General features: G+C 49.3%; 1 protein-coding gene across 9 annotated transcripts in view; it reads left to right on the forward strand.

Annotated features, from left to right (window-relative positions):
- The window catches only part of VWA3A (von Willebrand factor A domain containing 3A), a 68,083-nt gene that overhangs the window by 44,360 nt on the left and 12,002 nt on the right, over positions 1 to 11,721 (forward strand). For 8 of the 9 annotated variants that reach the window (XM_017534358.2, XM_017534357.2, XM_017534356.2 and 5 more), the window contains 7 exons: positions 1,396 to 1,548; positions 2,876 to 2,966; positions 4,246 to 4,356; positions 5,270 to 5,367; positions 6,861 to 6,998; positions 8,862 to 8,970; positions 11,111 to 11,255. In XM_017534358.2, the coding sequence (XP_017389847.1) occupies positions 1,396 to 1,548; positions 2,876 to 2,966; positions 4,246 to 4,356; positions 5,270 to 5,367; positions 6,861 to 6,998; positions 8,862 to 8,970; positions 11,111 to 11,255 (845 nt within the window). The remainder of the gene's footprint in view (positions 1 to 1,395; positions 1,549 to 2,875; positions 2,967 to 4,245; positions 4,357 to 5,269; positions 5,368 to 6,860; positions 6,999 to 8,861; positions 8,971 to 11,110; positions 11,256 to 11,721) is intronic. The other variant, XM_017534362.2, reaches the window with a different exon arrangement.

The raw sequence follows: 11,721 nt of genomic DNA on the forward strand, positions 1-11,721 counted from the left end.
TAGCTGGGTGTGGTGGCACGTGCCTGTAATCCCAGCTACATGGGAGGCTGAGGCAGGAGACTCACTTGAACCCAGGAGGCAGAGATTGCAGTGAGCCAGGATCGCATCACTGCACTCCAGCCTGGCGACAGAGCAAGACTCAGATAAGTGAACAAATATCCCTTCCCCTCAGGTGCACATAGTTCCATTCCCTCATCTGATAAACTCATTCATTCATATAGTGTTAATGGGCAATGACAGTTTAATCAACCTTTCCAGAAGATCCTTATTTACCTTTGAATGGAGTCTTCTGGAGCTTTGATTGAGAATAATTGCTGAGGAACCTGTCAGGCTGTTGAGGAAATGGTGGGCAAAAGGCATTGAGTTGTACACCATGAGTCTGCCAGCATCTGGATTCGGCCCTGGCATCCGGTGAGCTGACTGGCCCACAGTGGAGGCCACAGTGTCTCACAATGGCAGGGTGCTGGCCTTGGAACCAGACCCACCTGGTTTGAATTGAAGTTTCTCTACACACTGGTAAGGTGGCCTTAGATGAGAACCTTAAGCTCACAGAGCTGTGACTGTAATAGATCTGTTGCCAGATACGCATGGCAAGTCGATACGCTGAGACACTGGGCTGCAGCAGAGAAAGAAGTTTAATCGTAGAGCTGCCAAAGGAAGAGATGGGAGGGAACTTCAAATCATCTCCCCAAGGAATTGGGCGTTAGGGTTTTTAAGGGTTTTGGAGTGAAGATCATTGGCTAGTTGGGTGCAGGCTGAAGTCATAGGTGGGGAAGGTGAAGAAGCTGTGTTCTTGTGCTGTTCCTGTTCCTCTGGGGGAATTCAAACTGGTTGGCATCAGCTGCTTGGCTGGAATTTGGGCCTGAAAAACATCTTAAGCCATTCTTAAACAAAAGTCTTGTGATTCTGACGTCAGAAATTCTATCTAGAGGAACAACGGGGATGTGAACAGTCAGGATCTGGTGCGATGTGACTTTCAGTTACAAAGAAGCGGGGCTATGTGCAGTCTGATCAGTGCTTCGTGATAGCTATATTTTTTGTCCAGAATTTTTGTTAACTCTGTGATGACGGCTTCTGAGCTTTAGTTTCCTCACCTGCGAAATGGGGAGACGACAGCACCTGTCCTACCAGCGTAGCTGACGTAACTTGTCGGCATGGGGGTTGGAGACCCTCAGGCATTCACTAGCCCAGGGCCTGTGCATCTCAGACCCCCATACCTGGCCCTTACTGTTGTTCATAGGATTGGTCCTCAGCCCTCTCAGCCCCACGTTGCTTTCTAGAGACAAAAAAGAGGAGTCCAGGGGATGTCAGAGGTTCCAGTGGATGCAGTCCCTCCTGCTGTGTGTGTGTCCACAATGGCTGGGGGTGCCACTGATCCTCCCGATCCCACCGCAGTGTGCCTTCCTCATGGCCTCCCTGAAGAACCATTCAGGAAAAGAACTGGGAAGTGCAGCTCTCGCAAAAGAAAAACCAAAGACGCTTCAGCGAAGAAGTCAGCCCAAGAAGTTCAGCGCTCCCAGGCCCACCACCCCCTTGGGGTCCAGAATGGTTTGACTCTCCTCCCTAATAACACTCAGAGGATTTGGTTTCCTGTTTGTCTTCTGATCTTTCCTGGGTCTTAAAATGGCTGGGAACAGCAGGGATGGGGTGGGGGCTTCAGCGGTGAGTGTCACATGGGTGCCTCTCGCCCGGGCCTCCAGGGGGAAAATCTCCCCCGGGGGGCCTGCTCCTCAGCTCTGGGGCTCCTCTGGCCTCCCTCATCCCACCCTTGGCTCTGCCAGCCTATCCCAGGCTTCTCCCTACCCTGGTACTAAAGATGCCACAGAATTGCCACCCGCCTGTTTCATCTGATAGCTTATTCTGGAGAGTCTCTCAGGGGCAAAGGAATTAGTGTCTCTAAGGGCAATTCTTGCTGCCACCCATGACTTTTCAGGGACCTGATAGGAGCCTAAGGGTGAGCTGCGCCTACTAGGGGTTTGTCCCCATTCACAGCCTGTCAATCCTGTCCTCCATAAAATACCAACCCACCTTGGCAGTCAGAAGGGGCTCTAACAGAAAGACCCCAGAGGCACCTGTGCTTGTGAGCAGACAGGGAGGGACACCTGTGAGTCCCTCAGCGTTGTATGACTCAGACCCAGTGAGCACAGCACATGCAGAATGTGGAAATCCATCCCAGAGAGTAAGTAGCTAGTTCCCAGCCAAAGGACTGCCTTTCTGGGAGAGCCTGTGCAGAGGATTTGTCCTCATTCGGGGAACTCCACCAGGCTTCAGGAGCCAGCTCGGGCACTTCACCCCCTCCTCAGGGGTTGCCTCTTGAGCCTTCAGTGCTTCCTGAGTGCCCCCTAAAACCAGGGTGGGTGCTCCCCAGAGAGTGACTGTTTAATGACCACCACACTCCAGTTGTGGCTGGGAATGAAGAAGCTCTTCTTTTAAAACTGAGGTGCCTGATAAGGCACAGAAGTTACCTAAATTTCTGTTGTCATACTGGAGGCCCAGACATCCCAATCCCTTAGGAAGACAGTCAGGTAACTGATGAAGAAAGTTCTGGCAAACCCCCAGAGATCTCTCACTAGCAGCTTTCTCACGCTTATCACACACACATGCACACAAGCATACATACTCAAAAGCACATGCACACACACATGCACACAGGCACACACACATACACACATGCACACACCCACAGTTTTTCACCTCAAAACCCAGAGACCCCTGTGAATCTGCTGCAGGAGAGGCACCAAACCTGTCTGAGGAGTCCTCTCCCTTTGGCTCCTCCCTATAAAAGCTCCTGATTGACAGACTGAAGTCAGGGTAACTGGGGTCCTGCCTGCCACAGGGAACACTCCTCTGATGGGAAAGACTGCCTGTTTTCTAGAGCGTTAACGATGACCCTGACAGAGAGAAGAGCCTCCCCTTGAAATCTCTGAAATGGCGTCCACTCAGCAGCAGAGCCGGCATCTCACCGGGTAAGGCATGATCACAGTCAGGCTGGGTGGAGGGATGTCACGGTCATGACTGAGGCATGTGTTAATAGTGATAGTAACTGGAGCCAGGTGTGGAAGCTCGTGCCTGTAATCCCAGCATTTTTATACTTGATCTTAGCCAAAAGGTCGAGAAGCAATATTCCCAGCATTTTTAGAGGCTGAAGTGGAAGGATCATTTGAGGCCAGGAATTCAAGACAAGCCTTGACAACATAGCAAGACCCCATCTCAATTAAAAAACAAAAAAAAGAGCCAGATGTGCTGGTGCATGCCTGTAGTCCCCCAGCTATTCAGGAGGCTGAGGTGGGAGGATTGCTTGAGCCCAGAAGTCCAAGGCTGCAATGAGCTATAATTGCATCACTGATCTCAGCTCACTTCAACCTCCCCTTCCTGGATTCAAACAATTCTCATGCCCCTACCTCCTGAGCAGCTAGGACTACAGGTGCGTGCCACCACGCCTGGCTAATTGTTTGTATTATTAGTAGAGACAGGGTTTCACCATGTTGCCCAGGCTGGTCTCCAGCTCCTGAGCTCAGGCAATCCACCCACCTCAGCCTCCCAAAGTGCTGAGATTATAGGTGTGAGCCACCGCGCCCAGCACATCTCTTAAAATAATCATAATAGCAATAAGGATAGTAACTAAAATGATCAATGACCTGAGTCTTGATCATGTGCCAGCCCATCTGCTAAGATTCTCCCATTTAAAGCCTATAACGATCAGTCCTCTCCAATGGTACTCTACCAGCTTCCTATTGTACTGACAAAGGAACTCAGGCTCTGGAGGCTAAGGATCATGTGCTGCTAGTGGTAACAGGCCTTCACAATCTTTATGAAAGTACTCAGCTCATAGAACCTAAGACCATGTATCTTATTCCTAATGTCAAAAATATGGCAGAGTGGCTCAGAGCAGAGTTCTGGAGTCAGCAGGACCGGGTAGAATCATTGCCCTGTTTCTTACTAATGGAGTCCCATTTACCTCATCTGTAAACTGGGGGACTGTGAGGATGAAGCGAGACAGCGTACTCAAAGCACTTAGCACAATGCCAGGGAAAGATCTGGACTTGGTAAATGGTAGCTATAGCTATTTCTAATCTAAGCAAAGCCAGATACCTAGGGTGGGGACACGAGGTGACTTGAAGCCATCTTGGAGCCCCATTTCCTGGGTTGGAGTATAGCTGAACTTGAATGTCTCTAAGCCAGGCTGGACAGCTGTATCACAAGAATGCACACAGCTGCTCCAGCCAAGAAGCCAATGTTCCTCAGCTGCAGCCCAGCCAGTGAAAGAAGGGATGATGGAACGGAGGAGGAAGACCAGGTCAAGGGAAGCGGAGACATCTCTTTCACTGTTCTACACAGAGACAGGGAATAACGTGGGTAAGTTGGAGGCTATGCAGGTATCTGGACAGCCCCTGGCCCTGGGGGAGTTGTAAGGACAGCAGGTACTGTAAGGGCAGCCTCTGGAGCAAGCCTGTCCTCAAACAACTCAGTTCTCCTAGCCCTGGGAAATGGACATACAAAGTCTTACAACAAGCAGGGAATGAGAAAAGTCAATATTGAAGATGAAACCTCCTGTGACCCTTGGTCACTCCAGCTTTGTCCACTAAGGGACAGTTTCTGTAGCTCAAAAACTGAGCTACAATTCTCAGATGGGCAGATGGGAAGGGATGGAGAGGATTCACCTGGGCCAGCCTGATTGACTGCTGTGAAATGGTGAGGATCCCAAGAACAATTACCTGCTACGTGGGAAGTCCCAAGCAGCCTTTCTCCCTTTCTACCACTCAGCAAATTGCACTAAGGACTTTTACAACTGACTTGATTGACAGAGAAATTGGCATGAAAAAGGGAGCAGTGGGAGATTCAAGGAGAGGGAAGAAAGGTACACAGGGTGACTGTCTTAGTTCATTTGGGCTGCTATAAAGGCATACCCAAGGCTTGGTAGTTTATAAAGAAAAGAGGTTTATTTGGCTCAGGGTTCTGCTGACTGGAAGTTTGGGCATCTGGTGAGAGCCTCAGGCTGCTTCCATCCATGGTGGAAGGTATTGGGAAGCTGGCATGTGCAGAGATCACTTGGAGAATGAGGAAGCAAGAGAATGGGGAGGTGCCAGCCTTTTATTTAACAGCCAGCTCTTGTAGCAGCTAATAGAGGGAGAACTCACTCGCTCCCCACCCTCTCACCAGCCCTATCTCATTCAGCCCTATCTCCAACATCGGGGGTCAAATTTCAACCTAAGTTTTCAAGGAATCAAGCATCCAAACGAGAGCAATGACCTTACTCTGCTTCTCATAGGCTCGGTGTACAAGAAGTACCCTCAAGGAAGGGGTGTGAGAAGGACTAGCTCTTCTATGGACTTACCCAGAAAGGATACAGTTTGCTCAAGCCAAGAGGTATTAAGTCGCCTCTACCATCACCTGCCCACTAAGTGATAGAGCAATTTCTTCATCCAACCATTACTTCTAGGAGGGTGGGCGTGGTGGCAGATGCCTGTAATCCTAGCACTTTGGGAGGCTGAGGCAGGTGGATCACTTGAGGTCAGAAGTTTGAGAACACCTGGCCAAATGGTGAAACCCATCTCTACTCAAAATACAAAATTAGCCAAGCACAGTGGCACACACCTATAGTCCCAGCTACTCAGGAGGCTACAGTGTGAGAATTGCTTGAAACTGGTAGGTGGAGGTTGCAGTGAGCTTAGATTGCACCTCTGCACTCCAGCCTGGGCGACAAAGTAAGACTCTGTCTCCAAAAAAAGAGGACAAACCTGCTAAGAACAACTGCTTACTACGGCAGATGGGATGAGGGTTAAATAGACCTAAATTCAAAATCTAGGTCTGCCACTTCCTACCTGGGTGACCTTGGGTAAGTCACCAAGCTATACTCAATCTTGCTGCCTTTGTAAAATAAGGACAGTTGTGCCTGTCAGATAAGATTGATATGAAGATTCATTAAAGTGAAATCAACAGAAACCCCCCTTCTTGTGCACAAGGGGATGGTTGTCCCACAACTATTCAGCAAAAGCCTGAGCTTGGTTCTGATCGTGCTGATCCTGGATGCCATCCCCGGCTGCTTTGAGCTTGCCCATTCTTGTGTCCCTAGTTGTGACAAGGAGACTGAGATTATCCTAATCGGTTTAGAGTCTGAGCTTTAGACCAGTCAGGGCTTTCCACTCAAATGTTATGGGTGGGGTTGAAATGGATGTTGACGAAGCAACAGTGTCCACTAAACTAGGGTCTGGGAGGTGCTCAATAGATTTTGTTTTTCACCCTCCGTATTTCGTTTTGTTTTGTTTTGTTTTGGTTTGGTTTGGTTTGGTTTGGTTTGGTTTTTGAGACAGAGTTTCACTCTTTTTGCCCCAGCTGGAGTATAGTAGCACTATCCTGGCTCACTGCAACCTCTGCCTCCTGGGTTCAAATGATTCTCCTGCCTCAGCCTCCCAAGTAGCTGAGACCACAGGCATGCACCACCACATCCAGCTAATTTTTTTTTTATTTAATAGAGACAGGGTTTCACCATGTTGGCCAGGCTGGTCTCAAACTCCTGACCTCAGGTGATCCACGCACCTTGGCCTCCAAAGTGCTGGGATTACAGTCATGATCCACCGTGCCCAACCAACAGCAATAGTTTTCGAGGACAGGATAGGTTTCTACCTCCAGTGGCACTATAGTTTTCATCAAATAAGAGATTAGGACTTTTAGAATTTGTGCACATCTCCCCCAGAGCCAGGGAAGGAATCTACACAGGATGGATGCTCAGTGAGGACCTAGGAACCCCACATTTCAAACGTCATACAGGTTTCAAACATGACGTTCTCATAGACTAGTCTGATGGTCATTCAGTCAAGTCTGAATTACCTAAGGTAATAGTTCTCTCCTTTATTCTAAAGTGGGTGGCAAAATATGGGCTGAAAAAATTGAAGCTGGAGATTTCCAGATGCCTGGGTCCCAACTGCACTCATCAAAAGTCAGGACAGAGGTCAGCATCAGCCAGACACTGCAGCATCTTCCCCAGCATTGAGATCCATGTAAGTCACAATTTTCATCATCATTTTTCCCCCTCCCCCAACTCAACTGCAAATGGCAGAGAGCAGTGTAAGGCACTGTGGCCTCTATTTCTGCCTGTAGGAACTGCCTCCCTCCCCAAAGTGGGATTGCCCTCACCAAATAGGAGACACAAAATCCTGTTGGAAGAAAAGCCAACTTCCCAGAGGGCCTAAGATCCCATTCCAGAGTTAGATGGGCTCACTAGGGAGAGAATTAGAAACAGTTGCTGAAGCCGGACATGGTGGCTCGTGCCTGTGATACCAAGTGCTTTGGGAGGCTGAGGTGGGAGGACTGCTTGAGCCCAAGAGTTTGAGACCAGCATGGGCAATATAGCAAGACCCTATCTCTACAAAAAAAAAATTGTTTTAAATTAGCCAGGTGTAGCTGCGTGCCTATAGTCCCAGCTACTTGGGAGGCTGAGGTGGGAGGATTAGTTGAGTCATGGAGTTCAAGGCTGCAGTGAGCCATGATCATGCCACTGCACTCCAGCGTGGGCCATGGAGCAAGAGCCTGTCTCTTAAAAGATAAAAAGGAAAAGATAAGAAAAAGAAGCAATTGCTGAGAACATTGGGTCGTGGCTGAAGTGTTTACCCATAAGAACACTATACCGCAGTACTGATGATGGTTCTGTTATGGCAGCAAATAGGGGTCATAATAGGAAGTGAAGGGTTCTCTTCTCTATTTTCTAATTTTGGGGAGGTTTTTTATTGCTTTGACACTGGAACAAGTAAATTTAGTACAGAATGAAAATCTGATCTTTTTTCTCCTTGCCCTATTATCCTACATTGTCGACAATAGGGGAAACTTAAAAATAGCCACAATATTCAAAATTATTCGCTAGAGGAACTTCGGTCGTTCTAGTATGCTGCCCTTCTCCACCCAAAGACATCTTCCAGTTCAAAATTTATGAACCTCTTACCCCACTGTTAAGGGTTTTCTATTTTAATATTTAGAGATTATTGGCTGGGCATGGTGGCTCACGCCTATAATTCCAGCACTTTGAGAGGCCGAGGTGGGCAGATCGCCTGAAGTCAGGAGTTCTAGACCACCCTGGCCAAGATAGTAAAACCCCGTCTCTACTATAAATTCAAAAATTAGACGGATGGTGGCATGCACCTGTAGTCCCAGCTACTCGGGAGGCTGAGGCAGGAGAATCGTTTGAACCCAGGAGGCGAAGGCTGCAGTGAGCCGAGATCATGCCACTGCACTCCAGCCTGGGCAACAGAGTGAGACTCTGTCTCAAAAAAAATAGAGATTATTATGGTTTTTATTAATATAGCAACTGCATTTGCCAAAAAAAAAAAATCATCCTAACTCCCTACTCCTTTGTAGACTCATAAACTTACTAGTTTAATAAAAGAAAAAAGGCTTTAAACAAACAAACAAAAAATATATGATTAACAGATGGTTGTCTTTTGTGGGTTTTTATTTGTCTGTTTGTTTTCTGAGATAGGATCTTGCTCTGTCATCCAGACAGGAGTGCAGTGGCGCAATCACAGCTCACTGTGGCTTCCACCTCCCTGGGCTCAGACAATCCTCCCACCTTAGCCTCCCCCAAGCAGCTGGGACCACAGGCACATACCACCACACCAGCTAATTTTTTTATTTTTGGTAGAGATGAGGTCTCCCTATGTTGCCCAGGCTGGTCTTGATCTCCTGGGCTCAAGTGATCATCCTGCCTTGACCTCCCAAAGCACTGGGATTATAGGCATGAGCCGTTGTGCTCAGCCAACAAATGTTTTGAGAATTGTGAAGCACGATGGAGTAAACAACTTTAGAGGGTGATGGAGACATGAAGAAATGGCTGATGGGGTTGGTGCTTGCCTCCACTTTCCTTAACCCAGGGAGTGGTGAGACACATTCAGTGGACGCCCAGGGAGATGGAGGTGTACATCAGGTGCGTGGAGAAGGTGTTAAGACGCTACGTCCAGAGGCTGCAGTGGCTGCTGTCTGGTGAGCCTGCCCACCGCCATGAAGGGTGGAGGAGCATAAGGGGAAGTGGAAGCCTAGCCCCAGGGACCCCAGGTCAGGCCTTCTGGAACTGCAGGTCAGGGGATTAGGCCAGGAACATCATGACACTGGGAGGCCGGGCACGGTGGTTCATGCCTGTAATCCCTGCACTTTGGGAGGCCAAGGTAGGTGGATCACCGGTCAAGAGTTCGAAACCAGCCTGGCCAACATGATGAAACCCGGTCTCTACTAAAAATGCAAAAAGATTAGCCGGGCATGGTGGTGGGCACCTGTAATCCCAGCTACTCGGGAGACTGAGGCAGGAGAATCGCAGAGGTTGCAGTGAGCTGAAATCACGCCACTGCACTCCAGCCTGGGCAACAAGAATGAAACTCTGTCTCAAANAAAAAAAAAAAAAAAAAATGACAGTGGGTTCAGAGGTCAGGCAAGGGGCTGGATAACAGAGAGGTGAAGCATGGGCGGAGCATGAGCAGGAGCTCACACATGTCCCGGCCTGCTCTGCAAGGCCACCTGCTACACATTGCCTTCCCGCAAGTGACGAGGAGCTCACTGTCCAAAGGTTTGCTTTAATATTGACTGGGCCCCAGCAAAACAGACCGTGGAGGTGCAGATGATAAGGGGGCCTGACAGAGCAGAAACCCCCTGTTCTCTTTTTTTTTTAGAAACAGGGTCTTGCTCTGTCACCTAGGCTGGAGTGCGGTGGTATAGTCATGGCTCACTGAAGCCTCAAACTGGGCACAAGCAATCCTTCCACCTCAGCCTCACAAAGAGCTGAGACTACAGGAACGTGCCACCATGCTTAGCTAATTTTTTTATTTTTTAGAAACAGAGTCTTGCTATGTTGAGCAGGCTGGCCCCGAACTCCTAGGTTCAAATGATCCTCCTGCCTCGACCTACCAAAGTCCTGGGATTATAGGTGTCAGCCATCATGGACCTCTTTACAGAGGACACCAAGGCCCCACCAAGAGAGGCAAATGGACAGGGTTGGGCTGTGGATGAAGAGCCAGTCTGGGGGAGGGCACAGTGGCTCACGCCTGTAATCCCAGCACTTTGGGAGGCCGAGGCGGGTGGATCACAAGGTCAGAAGATCGAGACCATCCTGGCTAACATGGTGAAACCCCGTCTCTACTAAAAATACAAAAATAATTAGCCAGACATGGTGGCATGTGCCCGCAGTCCTAGCTATTTGGGAGGCTAAGGTAGGAGAACTGCTTGAACCCAGGAGTCAGAGGTTGCAGTGAGCCAGGATTGTGCAACTGCACTCTAGCCTGGGCAACAGAGCAAGACTCCATCTCAAAAGAGAGAGAGAGAGAGACAATCTGAAGCATCAAGCCCAAGAAGCTGGGCAAATAGCTAGAACTAGACAGGAGGGGATTCAGGCTATGGGGCCTGGAGGGCTTCTGGGGTAATAGGCGGAGGGAGGGAGGGAGGAAGGGAGCCCTATATAGAGATCCTACAGGTGACTTTGTGTGTGCCACTCAGGGTCCTATGTAAATTCATTAGGTCCAGTCCTCTGCAGGAGGACCTGGTATAGCAGTCCATGGGCAGAGGCGGAGAGATGACTGCTACTTTCCAAAGCCTCTGGTGGGAGCTGCAAGCTCCAGGTACAGTTGTTAGGTCAGAGGCTGAGCTGGGACTGAGAGGGTGTGAGCCTCTCTCCATCCCAGTTCACATTACCCCTGGGAACACTGACTTAAGACCAGAGATCCAGCGATTTCTTCTGTAGTACGAGTCCCCCAGCTCACCTACCACTACACGCCCAAACACTATCTAATGTTTCAAAGGGACAGTGTGATACTATTTAGTCCAATCACTTAATTTTAAGGATAGGGAAACTCAGGCTCAGCAGGTTATAGCCCCTTGTGCAACTCATCACAGACAAAGCCAGAGCTGAAATCTCCATCTCCCAAAGCTCAAGCCACTGACCAGCTCTGCCCTTGGATGATCGATCCCTCCCACAACACCACAAGGCCATCTCCCAGTGGGGTGACATCCGATCAATGATCAGGCAGGCAACAAGTGTCATAAGAATTTACAGTTGATAGATACATTGAGGGAAACCACCCAGGAGGAGGGACCCCTCACTCCCTGCCTTCCTCTGCCCCCACCTGTCTCGGAGCAGGGAGCCGCCGACTGTTTGGCACTGTTTTGGAGAACAGAGTATGCATTCTGCTGGACACATCAGGGTCCATGGACCCCTACCTGCAGCAGGTGAAGACAGAGCTGGTTCTGCTGATTTGGGAACAGCTGCGGAAGCACTGTGACAGGTAGGAGGTGAGGGCAGATCAGGAAGATCAAAGGGACAGTTCCCAGGGCTGGTCTGGCCAAGCATGCCCCCTCTTCTCAGTGCCAACAGGCCTGGAATTTCTGAGATGCTCTTCTGAATAATGTATTTGTGTAGGAAATAGCACTGTATTCTGCTCTGCTGTGAAGGAAAGCAGTTTTTAGAGGACCGGTATGGTGGCTCATACCTGTAATCCCAGCAATTTTGGGGGCCAAGGCAGGAAGGTCACATGAGCTTAGGAGTTCAAGACCAGCCTCAGCAACAAAGTAATACCCCATCTCTACAAAGTATTTAAAAATTAGCTGGGGCCAGGCGCAGTGGCTCACACCTGTAAGCCCAGCACTTTGAGAGGCCGAGGCAGGCAGATCACGATGTCAGAAGTTTGAGGCCAGCCTGACCACCATGGTGAAACCCCGTCTCTACTAAAAATACAAAAATTAGCTGGGCGT

The sequence above is a fragment of the Cebus imitator genome, unplaced genomic scaffold (assembly GCF_001604975.1).
Source record: "Cebus imitator isolate Cc_AM_T3 unplaced genomic scaffold, Cebus_imitator-1.0 Scaffold85, whole genome shotgun sequence".
Lineage (NCBI taxonomy): Eukaryota > Metazoa > Chordata > Mammalia > Primates > Cebidae > Cebus > Cebus imitator.